Here is a 22,537-nt window from a genome sequence, read left to right as displayed (position 1 = left end):
CCATGAACAAAGTGAACACCAAATCCTTAGGGTCATCAGATCCTAAATGGCTGACCCCAAGATGGCAGGCAAGGAAAGAAAAAGAACAGCTTTTATTAGGTCATTTTTCCTCCTCACGACTTCAGAAAATAGGGATAGGATAAAAAATTTAGTGGTCGGGCACAGTGGCTTACACCTGTAATCCTAGCACTTTGGGAGGCTGAGGTGGGTGGATTGCTTGAGCTCAGTAGTTCAAGACCAGCCTGGCCAACTGGTGAAACTCCATCTTTACAAAAAATACAAAAATTAAACGGGTGCAGTGGTGCACACCTGTGGTCCAGCTACTTGGGAGGCTGAGGGTGAGGGATCACTTGAGCCCAGGAGGCAGACGTTGCAATGAGCAGACTGCGCCACTGCACTCCAGCCTGGGGAACACAGCCAGACCCTGCCTCAAAAAAATAATAATAGACCAGGCGCAGTGGCTCACGGCTGTAATCCCAGCACTTTGGGAGGCAGAGGCAGGCAGATCACAAGGTCAGGAGATCAAGACCATCCTGGCTAACACAGTGAAACCCCATCTCTACCAAAAATACAAAAAAAAAAAAATTAGCTGGGAGTCGTGGTGGGTGCCTGTAGTCCCAGCTACTTGGGAGGCTGAGGCAAAAGAATGGCGTGAACCCAGAAGGCAGAGCTTGCAGTGAGTGGAGATTGTGCTACTGCACTCCAGCCTGGGCAACAGAACGAGACTCTGTCTCAAAAATAAATAAATAAATAAAAGTAATAATTTAGCCAATGTGAATTCATCTAATGTGAATTTGAAGATTTCTAGGGAAATAATTAATATACTGAGATTACTTTGGGCATGGTGGTTCACACCTGTAATCCTAGCATATTAGGATGCCAAGGTGGGTGGATTGCTTGAGCCCAGGAGTTCGAGACTAGCATGGTCAACACAGCAAGACCCCATCTCTATTTTCTTTAAAAATAGATAGATAGATAGATAGATAGATAGATAGATAGATAGATAGATAGATAGATAGATAGATATAGATAGATAGATTGATAGATAGAGAGAGAGATTCCTTATAAGGACAAATTTAGCTTAAGTTACAACTTTACAATTTTAATCTTCCTCTATTAAATTGTTATGTTTACATACCAAATACTTGAAAATTCTTTTTTTGAAAATAGAAAAATCTGTATCACTATTGGCTTGCTAAAGAACTAGGATTTATAAGGCAAAGTGTAAGGTATAAAAACTGCTTAGGAACTTTAAATATAAGCAATATCTTACTAAATGAATTAATCATTTCTTAATATATGCAACATTTGCTTCCAGTCTTAATATTCAGAAAAAGTACAGAACAGGGTGTATTATACTAAAGATAATGCCTAAGATATAAACGATCATCACAAGTTGATATTTATTTTGCTATTCCAACTTTTCCACCATTCAGCACTCATAAGATTTAAAGTAAAGTATCTGGGCCGGGCGCGGTGGCTCACGCCTATAATCCCAGCACTTTGGGAGGCTGAGACGGGTGGATCACGAGGTCAGGAGATCGAGACCATCCTGGCTAACACGGTGAAACCCCGTCTCTACTAAAAAATACAAAAAACTAGCCGGGCGTGGTGGCGGCGCCTGTAGTCCCAGCTACTCAGGAGGCTGAGGCAGGAGAATGGCGGGAACCCGGGAGGCGGAGCTTGCAGTGAGCTGAGATCCGGCCACCGCACTCCAGCCTGGGCGGCAGAGCAAGACTCCGTCTCAAAAAAAAAAAAAAAAAAAAAAAAAAAGTAAAGTATCTGAAGATAAGAAATACCTGGCTATTTTTTTTTAATAGGACTGAAGTGCCATCATCAACTTCAAATTCTCCATAGTCTTTTAGACATCGGACCTGAAAGAAAAAACGTGAGACATTTTTATCTAAATTAGTTTTTAATATGCAGTGACCAAAAAATAAATCGGCATTATACAAATACACAGACAGTAAGGACTTTGTGTTTCCTCTCTGTGTACTTAGGCCTAGTACTACTACTGTGGTATTCTAATAGTTTCAAGTGTCCAGTTTTGACAGGGAGGAAGAAGAATCGCAAAATCTCTGCTGGTAAATAAATGTCAGTGCTGACAGCAAGGCGATGAAGGAAGACAACGATGTTGTCTCCTTCCCCTCTGAAATCTTGAAAAATTAAGTAGGTGAAATATCTATCCACAAGGAATGCTTTAGATCTGCTCCAACCTGCTTCTTATAGATCCCTCCCATAAAATATCAATATCTGAGAATGGGGCACAGGTAAGTCTGCAGTATTTGTTTTTGGAAACAATTCTTCCAATCCCATTCAAAATTCAGATGATTTCCCAGGAATACCTAGAAGTACACCATGGAGGAGCAGATGCCACCTCACGTGACAGGATTCAGGAATGGCAGCCTTCTGATATCCACCTCTGCAACTGCAAAGGTGTTCCCAGGTACAGGTTACAGACCTGCTATACAGCACTAAGTGCTGCCACAGGAAGTAAGCGGGCACTTTTCCTCTTCTAGGAGAATTCAGACTGAAGGTTATTCTCACAAGTACTAGCAATGAACTGCTATTGTCGCCAGGAGAGTCAATGCCAGCAACAACTATGTCTTCCACTTTTCCAGATAATTTTATCATGTCCTACTATCCCTCCAGAACTTTACCAAAGCACTCAAAATATTTTAATTAAATATGAGAAATATCACTCCAGAAAAATCCTCCAAGCCCTTTGCATTTTCTTTTTGTTTGTTTGTTTTTCCAAGACAGAGTCTTGCTCTGTTGCCCAGGACAGAGTGCAGTGGTGTGATCTCCACGCACTGCAACCTCTGCCTCCCAGGCTCAAGCAATTCTCCCGCCTCAGTCTCCTGGGTTGCTGGGATTACAGGTGCTCACCACCATGCCCGGTTAATTTTTAAATTTTTAGTAGAGCCGGGGTTTCACCATGGTGGCCAGGCTGGTTTCGAACTCCTGACCTTAAATGATCGGCCTGCCCCCGCTTCCCAAAGTGCTGGGATTACAGGCATAAGCCACCACGCCTGGCCGCGTTGGCTTCTCTAAATAGACTTTTATTTTGGAAAATCTCAAATACATTCAACAGTAAAAAGACTATTCCATGTCCCCATCAACCGACATCAACACATGGCCAAGTTTGTTCCCCTCACCCACTTGTGGGTTATTCTGAAGCAAATCTTAGATATCATTTCACCTCATCTGTAAATACTCTACTGTCTACTTCTATAAAACCAGATAATTTTTTAAAAATCCCAATACTGACTGTACATGGCAGCTCATGCCTATAATCCCAGCATTTGGGGAGGCTGAGGCAGGTGGATCACCTGAAGTCAGGAATTCAAGACCAGCCTGGTCAACATGGTGAAACCCTGCCTCTACTAAAAACACAAAATTTAGCTGGGTGTGGTGGTGCGTGCCTGTAATCCCAGCTACTCAGGAGGCTGAGGTTGCAATGAGCGAGATCACACCAGTGCACTCCAGCCTGGGTGACAGAATGAGACTCCATCTCAAATAAATAAATAAAAATTATTAAGATGAGAGAGTATTGGCATTTATTTATTTATTTATTTATTTATTTTTTTTTTTTTTTGAGACGGAGTCTCGCTCTGTCGCCCAGGCTGGAGTGCAGTGGCGCGATCTCGGCTCACTGCAAGCTCTACCTCCCGGGTTCACGCCATTCTCCCGCCTCAGCCTCCGAGTAGCTGGGACTACAGGCGCCCGCCACCACGCCCGGCTAGTTTTTTGTATTTTTAGTAGAGACGGGGTTTCACCATGTTAGCCAGGATGGTCTCGATCTCCTGACCTCGTGATCCACCCGCCTCGGCCTCCCAAAGTGCTGGGATTACAGGCTTGAGCCACCGCGCCCGGCCTTTTATTTATTTATTTTTGAGACAGAGTCTCACTCTGTCACCCAGGCTAGAGTGCAGTGGTGTGATCTTGGCTCACTGGAACCTCCGCTTCCCAGGTTCAAGCAATTCTCCTGCCTCAGCCTCCCTAGTAGCTGGGATTACAGGAGTGTGCCACCATGCCCAGCTAATTTTTTCGTATTTTTAGTAGAGACAGGGTTTCACCATGTTGGCCAGGCTGGTCTCGAATCCTGACCTCAAATGATCCACCTGCAGCCTCCCAAAGTGCTGGGATTACAGGCATGAGCCACCATGCCCAGCCTTATTTAATAATTTTTTTTTTTTTTTGAGACGAAGTCTCGCTCTGTCACCCAGGCTGGAGTGCAGTGGCCAGATCTCAGCTCACCGCAAGCTCCGCCTCCCGGGTTTACGCCATTCTCCTGCCTCAGCCTCCAGAGTAGCTGGGACTACAGGCGCCCGCCACCTCGCCCGGCTAGTTTTTTGTATTTTTAGTAGAGACGGGGTTTCACCATGTTAGCCAGGATGGTCTCGATCTCCTGACCTCGTGATCCGCCCGTCCCAGCCTCCCAAAGTGCTGGGATTACAGGCTTGAGCCACCGCGCCCGGCCATTTAATAATTTTTAATATCATGAACTATCTAGTTAGTACCCAAAATTTCCCACTTGTCTCATTAATTTTTTTAAGGTTTCCACGTTGAAATCAGAATCCAACAAAGCCACACATCACTTTTTTTTTTTTTATGTCTTTTCAGTCTTTTTTAATCTATAGGTTTCACTTCCTCTTTATTTTTTCCTTCCTCTTGCCATTTTATTTGTTGAAAAAATTGGGTGAGTAGTTTGTCACTGCAGACTTGAACACCTGGTCTCAAGCAATACTCCTGCCTTGGCCTCCCAAAGTGCCGGGATTATAGGCATGAGTCACTGCACAGGGTCAGTACAACTTTTCACAATCAAGATTTTGTTGTGAATTTCTTTTGGGTCATTTAACATGTTCCTTTGTCCCTGCGTTTCCTATAAAATGGAAGTTAGGTCTACATCAGATAAGGTGACTTTGTGGCAAATGGTGTTATGTACTTTCTATTACAAGACCCCATAAAACACAAAGTGCCTGGCTGTCTCATTTTGGATATTGAGGTTAATCAGTGGGCCCAAGTGTCATCCATACTTATGCATTATAAAGATCTCCATTATCCACTGAAAGGTTTTAGTAAATAAAGGGTTACAAGCATTAATCTAATTCTTATATTCCTACTACATTTGTTAGCTGGAATTCTTCTATAAAAAGAAATTTCCTTTGTAAACTATTGGGCCACGTTAAGATAGAGTTTGTATAGTAAAGGCAATGGATGCTTTGATTCCATTCTCTAACTTGCCACCTTTCACATGAGTTGGATCCCTCACATTCTCCAAGGAAACCTCAAAAATGTTTTACTTTTTAAAAATTTTGTTGGCCAGGCACGGTGGCTCATGCCTGTATTCCCAGCACTTTGGGAGGGAGAGGCAAGAGGATTGTTTGAGCTTAGGAGTTCAAGATGAGCCTGAGCAACATAGTGAAATCCTATCTCTACAAAAAATACAAAAATTAGCTGGATGTGGTCGTGAGCACCTGTAGTCACAGCTACTGTGGAAGCTGAGGTGGGAGCTGAGGTGGGAGGATGACTTGAGCCTGGGAGGTGGAGGTTCCTAAAGTAAACCAGGACTCCTTGCACTAAAATAGTTGATTCCACGTCCTAAATAACAAATGACCCAAGATTGTTCCATTGTACACCAGCCTGGGCAACAGATCCAGATACTACCTCAAAAAAAAAAAAAAATTTGTTGTTCTTTGGTGTCATTATGCATTCATGCTTCTAACATAATTGATGTAATCCAATTCACAGCAGTTATTATTCACATTGATGCTAAAATTGTCCATTTTTTGGTTAGCAAGAGCTCCTTCAAATTGGCCCCCACATCCTTCCAGCAGTCCCCACTTAGTCCTTGACACCTTCCTTCCTTTCTGGGAAGACAAGATGTTTCATGCTCAGTTTGTACATTTTTTATTCAGAACCTGGAATCAGCTATTTTTGTGCAAGGAGTCCTGGTTTACTTTAGTGGGAAGTGGCATTTAGATACAGAATCTGGACACTCATGGCAAACTGGCTTGTCATTGTTTCTAGGCCTTTTCAGTGGGCAGAGGTAATCAATACTTTTTTTTTTTTTTTTTTTTTTGAGACAGAGTTTCGCTTTTGTTGCCCAGGTTGGAGTGCAATGGCGCAATCTTGGCTCACCGCAACCTCTACCTCCCGGGTTCAAGTGATTCTCCTGCCTCAGACTCCTGCTTAGCTGGGATTACAGGCATGTGCCACCAAGCCTGGCTAATTTTGTATTTTTAGTAGAGATGGGGTTTCTCCATGTTGGTCAGGCTGGTCTCAAACTCCCGACCTCAGGTGATCTGCCCACCTCGGCCTCCCAAAGTGCTGGGATTACAGGCATGAGCCACTGCACCTGACCCCTACTTTTTGTTTTTTAAAGAAGGGACGATTCATGAGTCCCTGCTTATGTTTCAAACTCAAATTTAGGAATATAGGATTTTCCCTTAAGTTTTTCAACTTTGAATCTCTTTTCTCTCTCTCTCTTTTTTTTTTTTTTTTGAGATGGAGCTTTGCTCTTATTGCCCAGGCTGGAGTGCAATGCCACCATCTCAGCTCACTGCAACCTCTTTCTCCTGGGTTCAAGCAATTCTCCTGCCTCAACCTCCTGAGTAGCTGGGATTACAGGCACCTGCCACCACGTCTGGCTAATTTTTGTATTTTTAGTAGAGATGGGGTTTCACCATGTTGGCCAGGCTGGTCTCAAACTCCTGACCTCAGGTGATCCACCCGCTCGGCCTCCCCAAGTGCTGGGATTACAAGTGTGAGCTACTGTGCCCAGCCCCTTTTCTCTTATTCTGAAAACTGCTGGTAATGTCGATTACCCTTTTGCTCTATTCTTCAATATGAAAACTGTTTCAAAATAACAGTAACAAAATTATTACTAATAATATGATTAGTAAAAACAGGTTAAGAACTCTTTGCAATTCTTTTGTCCTCAGAACATATGTACCAGGAATATACAATTTATGTGTTTTAAAGTAATGTAAATAACTCCTGGATTCAGGTAAAATGGTACAGTAGGAAACATCAGGAATCTGTCTCCCTACGTCCACAACAACTGCACGAGCAGACTCTGTCTGACGTCAGTATTTTGGAACTCTGGAGTCTACTGAAGGCTTGAGGTTGGAGCTTTGACAAACATTCACTGCAATTTACTGTCCATTTTGCCTCTTAGCATAGCAACAGCTAACCATCCCCTGTTCCTAGCTTTGTGGCAGGCCACAGAGCATGTTCTTGGAGTAGCTTGTACATGGGTTGCTGGAGCAGAGTGTGCAAAAAGCACCCTGCTCCTCACTGCTGATTGCTGTTTCTGATCACAGAGGCGCAAATGATGAGGCTGGCAGACATTTTTGTCATACCTTCTCAAAGGCTGCAAGACCCTCCCACATTCCACTGAAGTGAATTCCAGGGGATTTAAAGGGCTAGCACGGGCCCTGTGCGGTGGCTCACGCCTGTAATCCCAGCACTTTGGGAGGCCGAGACGGACGGATCATGAGGTCAGGAGATCGAGACCATCCTGGCTAATATGATGAAACCCTGTCTCTACTAAAAAAAAAATACAAAAAATTAGCCGGGCGTGGTGGCAAGCGCCTGTAGTCCCAGCTACTCGGGAGGCTGAGGCAGGAGAATGGCATGAACCCAGGAGGTGGAGCTTGCAGTGAGCGGAGATCGGGCCACTGCACTCCAGCCTAGGCGACAGAGAGAGCGAGACTCCACCTCAAAAAAAAAAAAAAGAAAAAAAAGTAAATAAATAAATAAATAAAAATAAAGAGCTAGCACCATTTTCCCACCCCTATTCATTTTTCTTTTTTCCCCCTTTCAGGAGCCAGACATTAAAAGCAACTGTGTATACAGTAAAAATTAGAAAGTGATCATGCATGTCCAAGGAAAGGCATGGGTTCAATAAAGATTTGGGCCGGGCATGGTGGCTCACGCCTGTAATCCCAGCACTTTGGGAGGCCGAGGTGGGTGGATCACGAGGTCAGGAGATCGAGACCATCCTGGCTAACATGGTGAAACCCCGTCTCTACTAAAAATACAAAAAAATTAGCCAGGCGTAGTGGCGGGTGCCTGTAGTCCCAGCTATTCGGGAGGCTGAGGCAGGAGAATGGCGTGAACCCGGGAGGCGGAGGTTGCAGTGAGTCGAGATCACACCACCAAAATGAAAAATTCACTTGAGAGATTCAAAGACAGATTGGAGCAGGCAGAAGAATAAGCAAACGTGAAGACAGGACAACAGAAATGACTAAGTCTGAAGAACAAAAAGAAAAAAAGACCGAAGAAAAGGACGAAGCCTGAGAGACCTAACGGGCACCATCAAGCAAAACAAGAAAAGAAAGACAAAGGGGCAGAGAGAATCTTTGAAGAAATAATAACTGAAAACTCCTTAAATTTGATAAAATACATAAATATAAACATCAAAGAAGCTCAACAAACTACCAGATGAACTCAAAGAGACTCGCAATGAGATGCATTATAATCAAACTTTCAAAAGACAAAGAATCTTGAAAGTAGCAAGAGAGGGCTGGGCAGGGTGGCTCACACCTGTAATCTCAGCATTTTGGGAGGCCAAGTTGGGATTATCACTTGAGGCCAAGAGATTGAGACCAGCCTAGGCAACATAGTGAGACCTCACCTCTACAAAAAGTTTAATTCGGCCTGGCGCGGTGGCTCACGCCTGTAATCCCAGCACTTTGGGAGGCCGAGGTGAGTGGATCACGAGGTCAGGAGATCGAGACCATCCTGGCTAACAGGGTGAAACCCCGTCTCTACTAAAAATACCCCCCAAAAAAAATTAGCTGGGCATGGTGGCGGGTGCCTGTAATCCCAGCTACTTGGGAGGCTGAGGCAGGAGAATGATGTGAACCCTGGAGGTGGAGGTTGCAATGAGCTGAGATCACGCCACTGCACTCCAGCCTGGGTGACAGAGTGAGACTTAACTCTACAAAAAGCTTTTTCTGTTTTGTTTTGTTTTGTTTTGTTTTGTTTAGATGGAATCTCGCTCTGTCATCCATGCTGGCGTGCAGTGGAGTGATCTTGGCTCACTGCAACATCTGCCTCCCGGGTTCAAGCAATTCTCCTCCCTCAGCCTTCTGAGTAGCTAGGACTACAGGCGTGCGCCACCACACCCGGCTAATTTTTGTATTTTTTAGTAGAGATGGGGTTTCATCATGTTGGTCAGGCTGGTCTCGAACTCCTGACCTCATGAACTGCCTGCCTCGGCCTCCAAAAGTGCTGGGATTATAGGCGTGAGCCACCACACCTGGCCCCAAAAAGTTTAAAAATTAGCCAGGCTTGGAAGTATGTGCCTCTAGTCCTAGCCACTTGGGAGGCTGAGGTGGATTGCTTCAGCCCAGGAGTTTGAGATTACAGTGAGCTATGATTGTGCCACTGCGGTTCATCCTGCTTGACACAGTGAGACCCTGTCTCTAAAAAATTCAAAAAGAAAGCAGCAAAAGATAAGTCAGTCATCACATACCTGGGATCCTCAATAAGATTTTCACCAGATTTCTTATTACAAACTTTGGAGGCCAGAAGGCAGTGAGCCAATATATTCAAAGTACAAAAAAATAACATCGCCAACCAAGAATCCTATATATGGTAACTATCATAAGACAGTAACTTGAACCCATGTTAAGAAATAAAGATCTCAATATAGGTAAATGCTGTGTCTGAATGTGTCCCCAAAAATCAATGTGGTAGAAACTTAATCCCCAATTCAACAGTGTTGGGAGGTGGGGACTTTGGTGAGGTGGTTAGGGCACAAGGGTTCTGCCTTCATAAATGGATTTATGCCATTATAAAATGACTTGATGGAAGGAGTTTGGTCCTTTTTGTCCTTCCAGCTTCTACCACGCAAGGACACTGCATTTCAGTCCTCCAGAGGATGCAGCATTCAAGGCACCACATTGGAAGCAGAGTGTAGCCCACAGAAGACAAATGAATCTGCTGGCACTTTGATCTTGGCTTCCAGAATTAACTGAGACAGGCTGGCTGGGCACAGTGGCTCAAGCCTATAATCCCAACACTGAGAGGCTGAGGCAGGAGGACTGCTTGAGGCTAGGAGTTCAAGACTACCCTTGGCAATACAGCAAGGTCACGTCTCTACAAAAAAAAATTTTTTTTTTTTTTTTTGAGAGGGAGTCTCGCTCTGTCGCCCAGGCTGGAGTGCAGTGGCCAGATCTCAGCTCACTGCAAGCTCCGCCTCCCGGGTTCACGCCATTCTCCTGCCCCAGCCTCCCGAGTAGCTGGGACTACAGGCGCCCGCCACCTCGCCCAGCTAGTTTTTTGTATTTTTTTAGTAGAGACAGGGTTTCACCGTGTTAGCCAGGATGGTCTCGATCTCCTGACCTCGTGATCCGCCCGTCTCAGCCTCTACAAAGAATTTAAACATTAACCAGGCATGGTAGTGCATGCCTGTAAGTTATAGCTACTCAGGAGGCCGAGGCAGGAGGATTGACTGAGTCCAGGAGTTCAAGGCTATAGTGAACTATGATTGTACCACCACACCCCAGCCTGGGTGACAAACGGAGCAATACCTTGTCTCTTCAAAAAAAAAAGAAAAGAAAAGAAAAAAATTACTGTCATTAGAAATTACCTACTCTCAGGTATTTTGTTTTAGCTGCTCAAATGGACTAAGACAGTGAATACATGGAGAATTCTAAAACCTAGCAATATTGTAACATTTTATAACTCTATTTTTTGTTGGTTTTCTTTTTCTGGGAGGGAGAGCAGGGAGACACATTCTGTCGCCCAGGTTGGAGTGCAATTGTGCGATCCCAGTTCACTGCAATCTCTGCCTCCTGGTTCAAGTGATTCTCCTGCCTCAGCCTCCTGAACAGCAGAAACTACAAGCTCGTGCCACCACACCCGGCTAATATTTTGTAATTTTAGTAGAGATGGGGTTTTGCCATGTTGCCCAGGCTGGTCTCAAATGTGTGAGCCACCCACCTCGGACTCCCAAAGTGCGAGGATTACAGGCGTAAGAGCCACCACCCCCGGCCCCTATTTTTTGTTTTTAACATGATTTCAGTGACTAACACATTTTAAAAACAACACTGATTAGTCTAAAAGCTAGTATTACTGTAACTTCGCAAACCTACATTTTGTTTTCTACACAATTTAAGAAACTAATGCATTTAAAAGATTTATCAGTTTACGTTTTGGGGCTCACAACATATAAAGATGTAGTTTTGTGATATCAACAATAGAAAAAAATAAGGATGAAGCTTGGAAGGATCAGAATTTTGGTATGTTACTGAAGTCAAGCTGCTGTAAGTTGAAATTAAAGTGTTATAATTTTAAGATACTAAATGTACTAGCTATCACTAACCACAAAGAAAATAGCTATAGAATATAGTTGGTCCTCTGTGTCTGTGGGTTCTGGATCAAAACATTTTTTAAACAAATGGATGGTTGTATCTGCACTGAACATGTACAGACTTTTTCCTTATTGTTATTGCCTAAAAATGATATGGTATAACAACTGTATCTATGGCATTTATATTGTATAAGGTATTGTAAGTAATCTAGAGATGATTTAAAGTATACAACAGCATGTATCTAGGTACTATTCAAATACCATACTACTTTATATAAGGGACTTGAGAACCATGGATCTTGGTATCTTTAGGGGGTAATGAGGAAATGAGAAAGAAATCTAAATGTTTCAAAAAATCAACTAAATACTGAAGAAGGCAATAATGCAGGAAATGAGAGACAAAAAAGTTATAATTTCCTAGTCCATTGCAAGGAAAAAAAGTTATAAGGCATATAGAAAAACAACAAAATGACAGAAGTCCTTCCTTATCAGTAATTATGTTAAAGGGAATGGATTAAATTTTTTTTTTTTTTTTTTTTTTTTTTTTTGAGACGGAGTCTCACGCTGTTGCCCAGGCTGGAGTGCAGTGGCGCGATCTCGGCTCACTGCAGGCTCCGCCTCCTGGGTTCACGCCATTCTCCTGCCTCAGCCTCCTGAGTAGCTAGGACTACAGGCGCCCGCCACCGCGCCCGGCTAATTTTTTGTATTTTCAGTAGAGACGGGGTTTCACTGTGGTCTCGATCTCCTGACCTTGTGATCCGCCCGCCTCGGCCTCCCAAAGTGCTGGGATTACAGGCTTGAGCCACCGCGCCCGGCCGGATTAAATTCTTTAAGCAAAAGACAGAGATTAGCAGAATGGATTAAACAAAAGGATCCAATCACATGTTGTCTACAAGACACTCACTATAGACCCAAAGACACAAACATTAATAGATTGAAAGTGAAAGGGTGGAAGAAGATATTCTATGCAAATAGCCACCAAAAGAGAACCAGGGTGGCTATACTAATATTACCTATAATGGACTTTAAATTTAAAGTTTACCAGAGACAAAAAAGAATATTACATATTACAGAATATATAAAAATATAATATTATGTAATAAATTAACATATAATAAACATAATATATAACATAATATGTAATAAATATATAATACAAAGAAGAAGATATAACAAGTATAGACACACCTAATAACAATTCATCTGCCAGGTGTGGTGGCTCACGCCTATAATCCCAGCACTTCGGGAGGCCGAGGTAGGCAGATCTCCTGAGGTCAGGAATTTGAGACCAGCCTGACCAACATGGCAAAACCCCATCTCTACTAAAAATATAAAAATTAGCCAGGCATGGTGGCATGTGCCTGTAATCCCAGCTACTCGGGAGGCTGAGGCAGGAGAATCGCTTGAACTCGGGAGGCGGAGGTTGTAGTGAGCCAAGATCACACCACTGCACTCCAGCCTGGACAACAGAGCGAGACTCTGTCTCAAAAAAAAAAATAGTAATAATAATACAAAAATTAGCCAGGCGTGGTGGTGCAGTCCTGTAATCCAGTAACTTGGGAGGCTGAGGCAAGAGTATCACCTGAACTCGCAAGGCAGAGGTTGCGGTGAGCCGAGATCGTGCCACACTGCCTGGGCAACAGAGTGAGACTCCGTCACACAAAAAGAAAGAAAGAAGAAAGAAAAGAAAGAAAAGAAAAGAAAAGAAAAGAAAAAAAAGAAAAGAGAGAAAATCACGAGGAAAATCTGAAAATACTTAGAGGTGAAAAAACAAAAATATAACACATCAAAATGTATGGAATGCAGCAAAAGCAGTACTAATTGAAAAATTTACAATTACAACCATAAACACCTACATTAAAAAATAGGACAGATTTCACAGCCAGGCGCGGTGGCTCACGCCTGCAATTCCAGCACTTTGGGAGGTCGAGGCAGCAGATCATTTGAGGTCAGGAGTTCAAGACCAGCCTGGCTAACACGGCAAAACCCTGTCTCTACTAAAAATACAAAAATTAGCTGGGCATGGAGGCACATTCCTATAGTCCTGGGTACTCTACTCGGGAGGCTGTGGTGGAAGGATCGCTTGAACCCGGGAAACGGAGGTTGCAGTAAGCTGAGATGGCACCACTGCACTCCAGCCTGGAAAACACAGTGAGACTCTGTCTCAAAAACAAAAACAAGGCCAGGCATGGTGGCTCACACCTGTAATCTCAGTACTTTGTGAGGCCAAGGTGGGTGTATCATTTGAGGTAAGGAGTTGGAGACCAGACTGGACAATACAGTAAAATCATCTCTCTACCAAAAAATACAAAAATTAGCCAGGCGTGGTGGTGCACCCTATAGTCCCAGCTACTCGGGAGGCTGAGGCATGGGAATTGCGTGAACCCTGGAGGCAGAGGATGAAGTGAGCTGAGATTGTGCCACTGTACTACAGCCTGGGTAACAGAGTGAGATCCTGTCTCAAAAAAAAAAAAAAAAGAAAAAAGAAACAAAAACAAAAGAAGACAAATTTCAAACCAACCACCTAACTTTACACCTTAAGGAACCAGAAAAAGAAAAGCAAGCTAAACCTAAAGCTAGAAGGAGGAAATAATGATTAGAGCAGACATTAATAAATAAAGAATAGAAACACAATAGAGAAAACCAATAAAACCAAAATTTGGTTATTTTAAAAGGTCAATAAAACTTACAAACCTTTAGCTAGACAGACTAAGAATAAAAGAAGGCTCAAATTACTAAAATCATAAATGAAAGTGAGGACATTACTACCAATCCTATAGAAATAAAAAGGGTTCTAAGAGTCCTATGAACAATTGTACACCAACAAATTGGAAAACCTAGATGAAATGGACAAATTCCCAGAAACACAAACCTACAAAGACTGAATGATGAAGAACTAGTAAACTGGAATAGACCTATAGCTAGCAAGGAGACTAAATGACTAATCAAAAATCTCTCAATAAAGAAAACGCTGGACCTGATGACTTCACTGGGTAATTCTTTTTTTTTTTTTTTGAGATGGAGTCTTGCTCTGTCACCCAGGCTGGAGTGCAGTGGCCGGATCTCAGCTCACTGCAAGCTCCGCCTCCCGGGTTCACGCCATTCTCCTGCCTCAGTCTCCCGAGTAGCTAGGACTACAGACGCCCGCCACCTCGCCCGGCTAGTTTTTTGTATTTTTTAGTAGAGACGGGGTTTCACCGTGTTAGCCAGGATCGATTTCCTGACCTCGTGATCCGACCGTCTCGGCCTCCCAAAGTGCTGGGATTACAGGCTTGAGACACCGCGCCCGGCTTCACTGGGTAATTCTATCAAACATTTCAAGAACACCAATTCTTCTCAAGCTTTTCTAAAAAATATAAAAGGGGCCGGGCGCGGTGGCTCAAGCCTGTAATCCCAGCACTTTGGGAGGCCGAGACGGGCGGATCACGAGGTCAGGAGATCGAGACCATCCTGGCTGACACTGTGAAACCCCGTCTCTACTAAAAACTACAAAAAACTAGCCGGGCGAGGTGGCGGGCGCCTGTAGTCCCAACTACTCGGGAGGCTGAGGCAGGAGAATGGCGTGAACCCGGGAGGCGGAGCTTGCAGTGAGCTGAGATCCGGCCACTGCACTCCAACCTGGGTGGCAGAGCGAGACTCCGTCTCAAAAAAAAAAAAAAAAAAAAAAAAAAAAAAAATATATATATATATATATATAAAAAAGGAGGGAACACCTCCCTAACTCATTTTATGAGTGCAGCATTACCCTAATACGAAAGCCAGAAAAGATACTCCAAGAAAACTACAGACCAATGTCCCTTATGAACACTGATGCAAAAATTCTCAACACAGGCCGGGCATGGTGGCTCACGCCTGTAATCCCAGCACTTTGGGAGGCCGAGGCGGGCAGATCACCTGAGGTCGGGAGTTCAAGACCAGCCTGACTAACATGGAGAAACCCCATCTCTACTAAAAATACAAAATTAGCCAGGCGTGGTGGCACATGCCTATAATCCCAGCTACTTGGGAGGCTGAGGCAGGAGAATCGCTTGAACCCAGGAGGCAGAGGTTGTGTGGTGAGTCAAGATCATGCCATTGCACTCCAGCCTGGGCAACCAGACTGAAACTCCATCTCAAAAAATAAAAGGCCGGGCGCGGTGGCTCACGCCTGTAATCCCAGCACTTTGGGAGGCCGAGGCGGGCGGATCACAAGGTCAGGAGATCGAGACCAAAACCCCGTCTCTACTAAAAATACAAAAAATTAGCCGGGCGCGGTTGTGGGCGCCTGGTCCCGCGGGTGGTTGGCGGGAAAGGCGGAGCTTGCAGTGAGCCGAATCGCCCACTGCACTTTCCAGCCTGGGCGACAGAGCGAGACTCCGTCTCAAAAAAAAAATAAAATAAAATAAAATAAAAATAAAAATAAAAATAGGCCGGGCGCGGTGGCTCAAGCCTGTAATCCCAGCACTTTGGGAGGCCGAGGCGGGCGGATCACAAGGTCAGGAGATCGAGACCACAGTGAAACCCCGTCTCTACTAAAAATACAAAAAATTAGCCGGGCGCGGTGGCGGGCGCCTGTAGTCCCAGCTACTCAGGAGGCTGAGGCAGGAGAATGGCGGGAACCCGGGAGGCGGAGCTTGCAGTGAGCCGAGATCGCGCCACTGCACTCCAGCCTGGGCAACAGCGTGAGACTCCGTCTCAAAAAAATAAATAAATAAATAAATAAATAAATAAAAATAAAAAACATTCTCAACGTAATAGTATCAAATCAAATTCAGCAGCATAGTAAAAGAGTTCATCATAAATCAATTGAGATTTATTCTTGGAATGCAAGGACAATTCAAGATATGAAAATCAATCAATTTAATATAAGTCATTAACAGAACAAAGGGAAAAAACCAACATGATCATTTCAACTGATACAGAAAAAGCATTTGACAAAATTCAACTTCCTTTCATAAAAATACTCAACCAACTAGGAAGAGAAGATAACTATACATCAACATAATAAAAGCCATATATGAAAACTCCACAGCAAACATCATATTCAATGGTGAAAGACTGAAAGCTGGCCAGGCGCGGTGGCTCACGCCTGTAATCCCAGCACTTTGGGAGGCCAAGGCAGGTGGATGATGAGGTCAGGAGTTCGAGACGAGCCTGGCCTACACGGTGAAACCCTGTCTCTTATAAAAATACAAAAATTAGCCGGGCATGATGGCATGTGCCTGTAGTCCCAGTTGCTCAGGAGGCTGTGGCAGGAAAATCGCTTGAACCTGGGAGGTGGATGTTGAAGTGAGCTGAGATCACGCCACTGCACTCCAGCCTGGGCAACAGAGCAAGACTCTGTCTCAAAAAGAAAAAGAAAGACTGAAAGATTTTCCTCTAAGTTCACTAACAAGGCAAAGATTTCTGCTTTTGCCACTTCTATTCAACATATAACTGGATGTTACAGTCAGAGTAATTAGACAAGACAAAGAAATAGGATTCTAAATTAAAAAGGAAGAACTAAAATTACCTGTTTGAAGATGATATGATCTTACATGTAGAAAATTCTAATGATTCCACAAAAAACTTTTAGAACTAATAAATGAATTCAGCACAGTAACAGGATGCAAAGTCAACACACAAAAATCAGTTGCATTTCTATATACTTACAATGACTAATCTGAAAATAAAAATTATGAAAATAATTCAATTTATCAGTGTGAAAAGAATAAAATATACAGAAATTAAATTAACGAAGGAGATGAAAGATTTGTACAATGAAAACTAAAAAACACTGCCAAAGAAAATTAAAGATGACATCAACAATTGGAAACACATCCCATATTCATGGATTGGAAGATTTAATATTAAGATTTGGGTAGTGTCAACACTACCCAAAGTGATCTACACAATCCCTACTATCATCTCAAAGGTGTCTTTTGGAGAAAGACACCTTTCTCCATGAGAAAAACCCATCCTACAATGCATATAAAATCTCAAGGGATCTCAAATAGTGAAAACAACCTTAAAAAAGAGGAATGGGGCTGGATGTGGTGGCTCATGCCTGTAATCCAGCACTCTGGGAGGCCGAGGTGGGCGGATCACTTGAGGTCAGGAGTTCGAGACCAGCCTAGCTAACATGGTGAAACCTCGTCTCTAATAAAAATATAAAAAATTAGCCAGGCATGGTGGTAGGCGCCTTTAGTCTCAGCTACTTGGGAGGCTGAGAAAGGAGAATCACTTGAACCCAGGAGGTAGAGGTTGAAGTGAGCCAAGATTGTGCCACTGTACTCCAGCCTGGGCAACAGACCAAGACTTAATCTCAAAAAAAAAAAAAGAGGAATGAAGGTAGAGGACCCAAAATCCCTAATTTAAACTTACTGCAAAGCTACAATAATCAAAATACTACAGTTCTGGCATAAAGACAGATGTGTATATAAAAAAAATTTTTTTACGACAGATGTATAGAACAATGGAATAGGATAAAGAGATAAAAACTAACCCTTGCCTACATAGTCAAATGATTTTTGACAAGGGTGTCAAAATCATTCACAATGGGGAAAGGGCAGTCTTATTAAGAAATTATGCTTGGAAAGCTAGATTTCCACATGCAAAAAAATAAAGTTGGACCATCACCTAACACCATACAAAAATTAACTCGAAATGGATCAAAGACTGAAATGTAAATGTAAAACAACATAACACTTAGAAGAAAATACAGGTCAAAAGTTTTATGACAATATATTTAGCAATGATTTCCGGGCTATGACTCCAACGGCACAGCCAACAAAACAAAAAAGTTGGCTGGGTGCGGTGGCTCATGCCTATAATCCCTGCACTTTGGGAGCCTCAGGTGGGTGGATCACCTGAGGTCAGGATTTCAAGACTAGCCTGGCCAACATGATGAAACCCCATCTCTACTAAAAGTACAAAAATTAGCTGGGTGTGGTGGCGCATGCCTGTAATCCCAGCTACTCAAGAGGCTGAGGCAGGAGAATTGCTTGAACCCAGGAAGCGGAGGTTGCAGTGAGCTGAGATCACGCCACTGCACTCCAGTCTGGGCAACAAGAGCAAAATTCCATCTCAAAAAAAAAAAACTGACAAACTGGACGGCATGAAAATTTTAAAATATTAACATGACACTGAAGGAAGAAAATAGAAAAAGAAAAAGAAAAAGAAAAAAAAAAGATACTATCAACAGCATAAAAAGGCAACCCAGAGAATGGGAGAAAATATTTGCAAATAATATATCTGATAACAAATTAATATATTGAATACATAAAGGATTTCTAAATCTCCACAACAACAACATCGTATTTGAAAATGGGCCCCAGGCCGGGCGCGGTGGCTCACGCCTGTAATCCCAGCACTTTGGGAGGCCGAGGCGGGCGGATCACAAGGTCAGGAGATCGAGACCACGGTGAAACCCCGTCTCTACTAAAAATACAAAAAAAAAAAATTAGCCGGGCGCTTGTGGGCGCCTGTAGTCCCAGCTACTCGGGAGGCTGAGGCAGGAGAATGGCGTGAACCCGGGAGGCGGAGCTTGCAGTGAGCCGAGATCGCGCCACTGCACTCCAGCCTGGTCTGGGCGACAGAGTGAGACTCCGTCTCAAAAAAAAAAAAAAAAAAAAAAAAAAGAAAATGGGCCCCATAAAGGGGGCCAATTACTTAAATAAACATTTCTTCAAAGAAGACATAGGAATAGCTAATAAGCATAAGAAAAGAAGCTCTACATCACTAATCGTTAGGGAAATAAAAGTCAAAACCACATTTTTACATCCTTTAGGATGGCTATGATTAAAAAACAGAACAAGGCCAGGCATGGTGACTCATGCCTCTGGGAGGCTGAGGCAGGAGGATCACCTGAGGTAAGGAGTTCAAGACCAGCCTGGCCAAAATGGTGAAACATTGTCTCTACTAAAAATACAAAAATTAGCCAAGTGTGGTGCACCTGTAATCCCAGCTACTCGGGAGGCTGAGGCGGGAGAATCACTTGAACCCAGGAGGTGGAAGTTGCAGTGAGCTGAGATCACACCACTGCACTCTAGCCTGGGTGACAAGAGCGAAACTCTGTCTCAAAAACAAAACAAAACAACCCAAAAAATTTAGTGTTGATGAGGATGTGGAGAAATTGGAACCCTTGTGTAATGTTGGAATGTAAAATGGTATGGCTGCTGCGGACAGCAGTATGACAATTCCTCAAACATAGTATTACCATATGATCTAGTAATTCCACTCTGGATATATGTCCCCCAAAATTAAAAGCAGAGTCTCAAAGAGATTTATATATCCACGTTCATAGCAGCATTAATCATAAAATGATAGCTAAAATAAAGAAGCAACCCAGTGTCCATTGATGGATAAATGGATAAGCAAAATGTGGTATAGCCAGACAAGGAATATTACTCATCCTTAAAAAGGAAGGAAATTCTGGGCCAGGCGCAGTGGCTCATGCCTGTAATCCCAGCACTTTGGGAGGTCAAGGAGGGAGAATCACCTGAGGTCGGGAGTTCGAGACCAGCCTGACCAACATGGAGAAACCCCGTCTCTACTAAAGATACAAAATTAGCTGGGTGTGGTGGCGCATGCCAGCTACTTGGGAGGCTGAGGCGGGAGAACTGCTTGAACCCGGGAGGTGGAGGTTGCAGTGAGCCAAGATAGCGCCATTGTACTCCAGCCTGGGCAACAAGAGCAAAACTCCGTCTCAAAAAAAAAAAGAAAAAATTGTGCAATGGCACCTCGGCTCACTGCAACCTCTGCCTCCCAAGTTTAAGCGATTCTTCTGCCTCAGCCTCCCCAGTAGCTGGGATTACATGCATGCGCCACCACGCCCGGCTAATTTTGTATCTTTAGTAGAGACGGGGTTTCTCCATGTTGGTCAGGCTAGTCTTGAACTCCCGACCTCAGGTGATTCTCCCTCCTCGGCCTCCCAAAGAGCTGGGATTACAGGCATGAGCCACCGGGCCTGCCTGGAAATTCTGACACAAATTCTACCACAGATACCACAGAAATAAACCCTGAAGATATTATGCTAAGTGAAATAAGCCAGTCACAAAAAGACAAATACTTGTCATTTGAAGCTTCTCAGAAATTATTTTCTAATGAGAACAAAAGAAAACAAAAAGACAAATCATGCATGATTCCACTCACATGAACTAGTTATAGTAGTCAAAATCATAGAGACAGATGGTAGAATGGTGGTTGCTGGGGATGGGAGGCGGGGGTATTGAGAAGTTATTGTTTAATGAGTATAGAGTTTCAATTTTAAAAGATGAAAAAAATCTGGATATGGATGGTGGTGACCGTTGCAAAACAATATGAAAGTTGCAAAAAATATAGAAAATTAAACAATATTTAATACCACTTAAATGTACATTTAAAAATAGCTAAGGCCAGGCGCGTTGGCTCACGCCTGTAATTCCAGCACTTTGGGAGGCTGAGGCGGGAGGATCACGAGGTCAGGAGATCGAGACCATTCTGACTAACACAGTGAAACCCAGCCTCTACTAAAAAGACAAAAAATACAAAAAATTAGCTGGGCATGGTGGCCTGTAGTCCCAGCTACTGGGGAAGCTGAGGCAGGAGAATGGCGTGAACCCAGGAGGCGGAGCTTGCAGTGAGCCCAGATCGCGCCCCTGCACTCCAGCCTGGGCGACAGGGCGAGACTCCGAATCAAAAAAAAAAAAAAAAAAAGCTAAAATGGCAGATTTTATATGTATTTTACAATTTAAAAAACAGAAAAAAATTAAACAAAATGAAACAAAAATACTTCCTGTTTTGACTAATCCACCAACTTGACATTTGTTTCATTTTACTTTCAAAATTTAGAGATTGATTTCCCATTTTGATTTAACTTTGTTTTAGTAATAGATAAAACATTTATAGTGTTCCATAGTCAAAACTATTAAAACAGGTATATTCAGAAAATTATAGCTCTTCCATCGTATTCTGTCATCCCCCTATAGGTAGCTTGATTTGGTCTATGCTTCTTTTCTATTTTAATAGAAGCTAACACATATTCATATACTCCCCTCTTCTTAAAAGGTAGCACAATCTACACGTTAAAGAAAAATGCATTTTAAAAAGATATACATACTTCAATATATAGGCTTTTTGGTGGTTTCACATCCTGTGTAATGTCCAAACCTTCGTCTCCTCCCAGTGACCTCATATAAGTAGCAAGAGATCTTTTATAATTATTAAACCACTCCATCTGCAAACATAGAGATGATCATTTGACAAAATTCTAAGAAAACTTACACACATTGCGTACTCATCCATTTGAAAACAGTACACATCCCAACACAAATCACTATTGTAACCATTCATTCATTTATGCTAAAATATTATTAATTGCCTCCTATGATATAGGCATTGGTCTGGGTACTTACGATGAATTATTCAATAAAGTGAACAAAATTCTCTGTTCTCAGAGAGATTACATTTCAGCATACTTAATAATAAGCCTTAGGAATCTTTGACCAGAAACAGAACCAAGAAAAAGATGCCATTTCAGAATTATATCTTCAAACTCTGCATTATTGCTATTTCTGAAAACTATAAAACATTGTTAAGAAAACCCAAATGTCCACCAACTGATGAATGGATATGTGCCCATATGATGGAACATTATTCAACCATAAGTAGCAACGAAGTTCTGAAACATATTGCCATTACCACATGAAAGACAAAAGGCCACATATTACATGATTCTACTCATATGAAAAACCTGTAATAGGGAAATCTATAGAGACAGAAAGTAGATTCGGGATTTCCAGGAGCTGGGAGGAGGGAAGAAAATATAGAGTAAATATAAAGGGGACAGGGCTTATTTGTAGGGTGATGAAAATATTCTCAAATAAGATGGTGGTACTGGATACACAACAACTCTGAATATACTAAAAACCACTGCATTGTACAATTTAAGATGGTAAACTTCACAGAGTATGAATCATATATCAGTAAATCTATTTCTAAAAATGTTGAAAAAAATGAAAGACCTAAATATATACCACATTCACAGACTGGATGATTCAATATTGTAATAATGTCAACAATCTATAGATTCAATTCAATCTCAATCAAAATCTTAACTTCTTTAAAATGGAACCTGACAAACTGAGTCTAAATTTTACATGGAAGTGCAAAGGGCTAAAAATAGATGAAATGCTCTCAAAAAAGAACAAGAGGGGAACTTGCTCCAACTATACTATATAGTTACAGTAATTACAACAGTGGAATTGGTAT

At 42.6% G+C, this 22,537-nt stretch overlaps 1 protein-coding gene across 1 annotated transcript in view; it reads right to left on the bottom strand.

The window, feature by feature from the left end:
* GINS1 (GINS complex subunit 1) overlaps positions 1-22,537 on the bottom strand; it is a 48,261-nt gene that overhangs the window by 6,523 nt on the left and 19,201 nt on the right. The window contains exons 5-6 of the mRNA XM_050745511.1: positions 21,387-21,503; positions 1,800-1,874 (exon numbers count right to left, since the gene is read on the bottom strand). Of these exons, the coding sequence (XP_050601468.1) occupies positions 1,800-1,874; positions 21,387-21,503 (192 nt within the window). The remainder of the gene's footprint in view (positions 1-1,799; positions 1,875-21,386; positions 21,504-22,537) is intronic.

The sequence above is a fragment of the Macaca thibetana genome, chromosome 10 (genome assembly GCF_024542745.1).
Source record: "Macaca thibetana thibetana isolate TM-01 chromosome 10, ASM2454274v1, whole genome shotgun sequence".
In the NCBI taxonomy this organism is placed as follows: Eukaryota; Metazoa; Chordata; class Mammalia; order Primates; family Cercopithecidae; genus Macaca; species Macaca thibetana.
The sequence above is the reverse complement of the archived record's forward strand: the minus strand, read 5'-3'. Positions and strand labels throughout refer to the sequence as shown.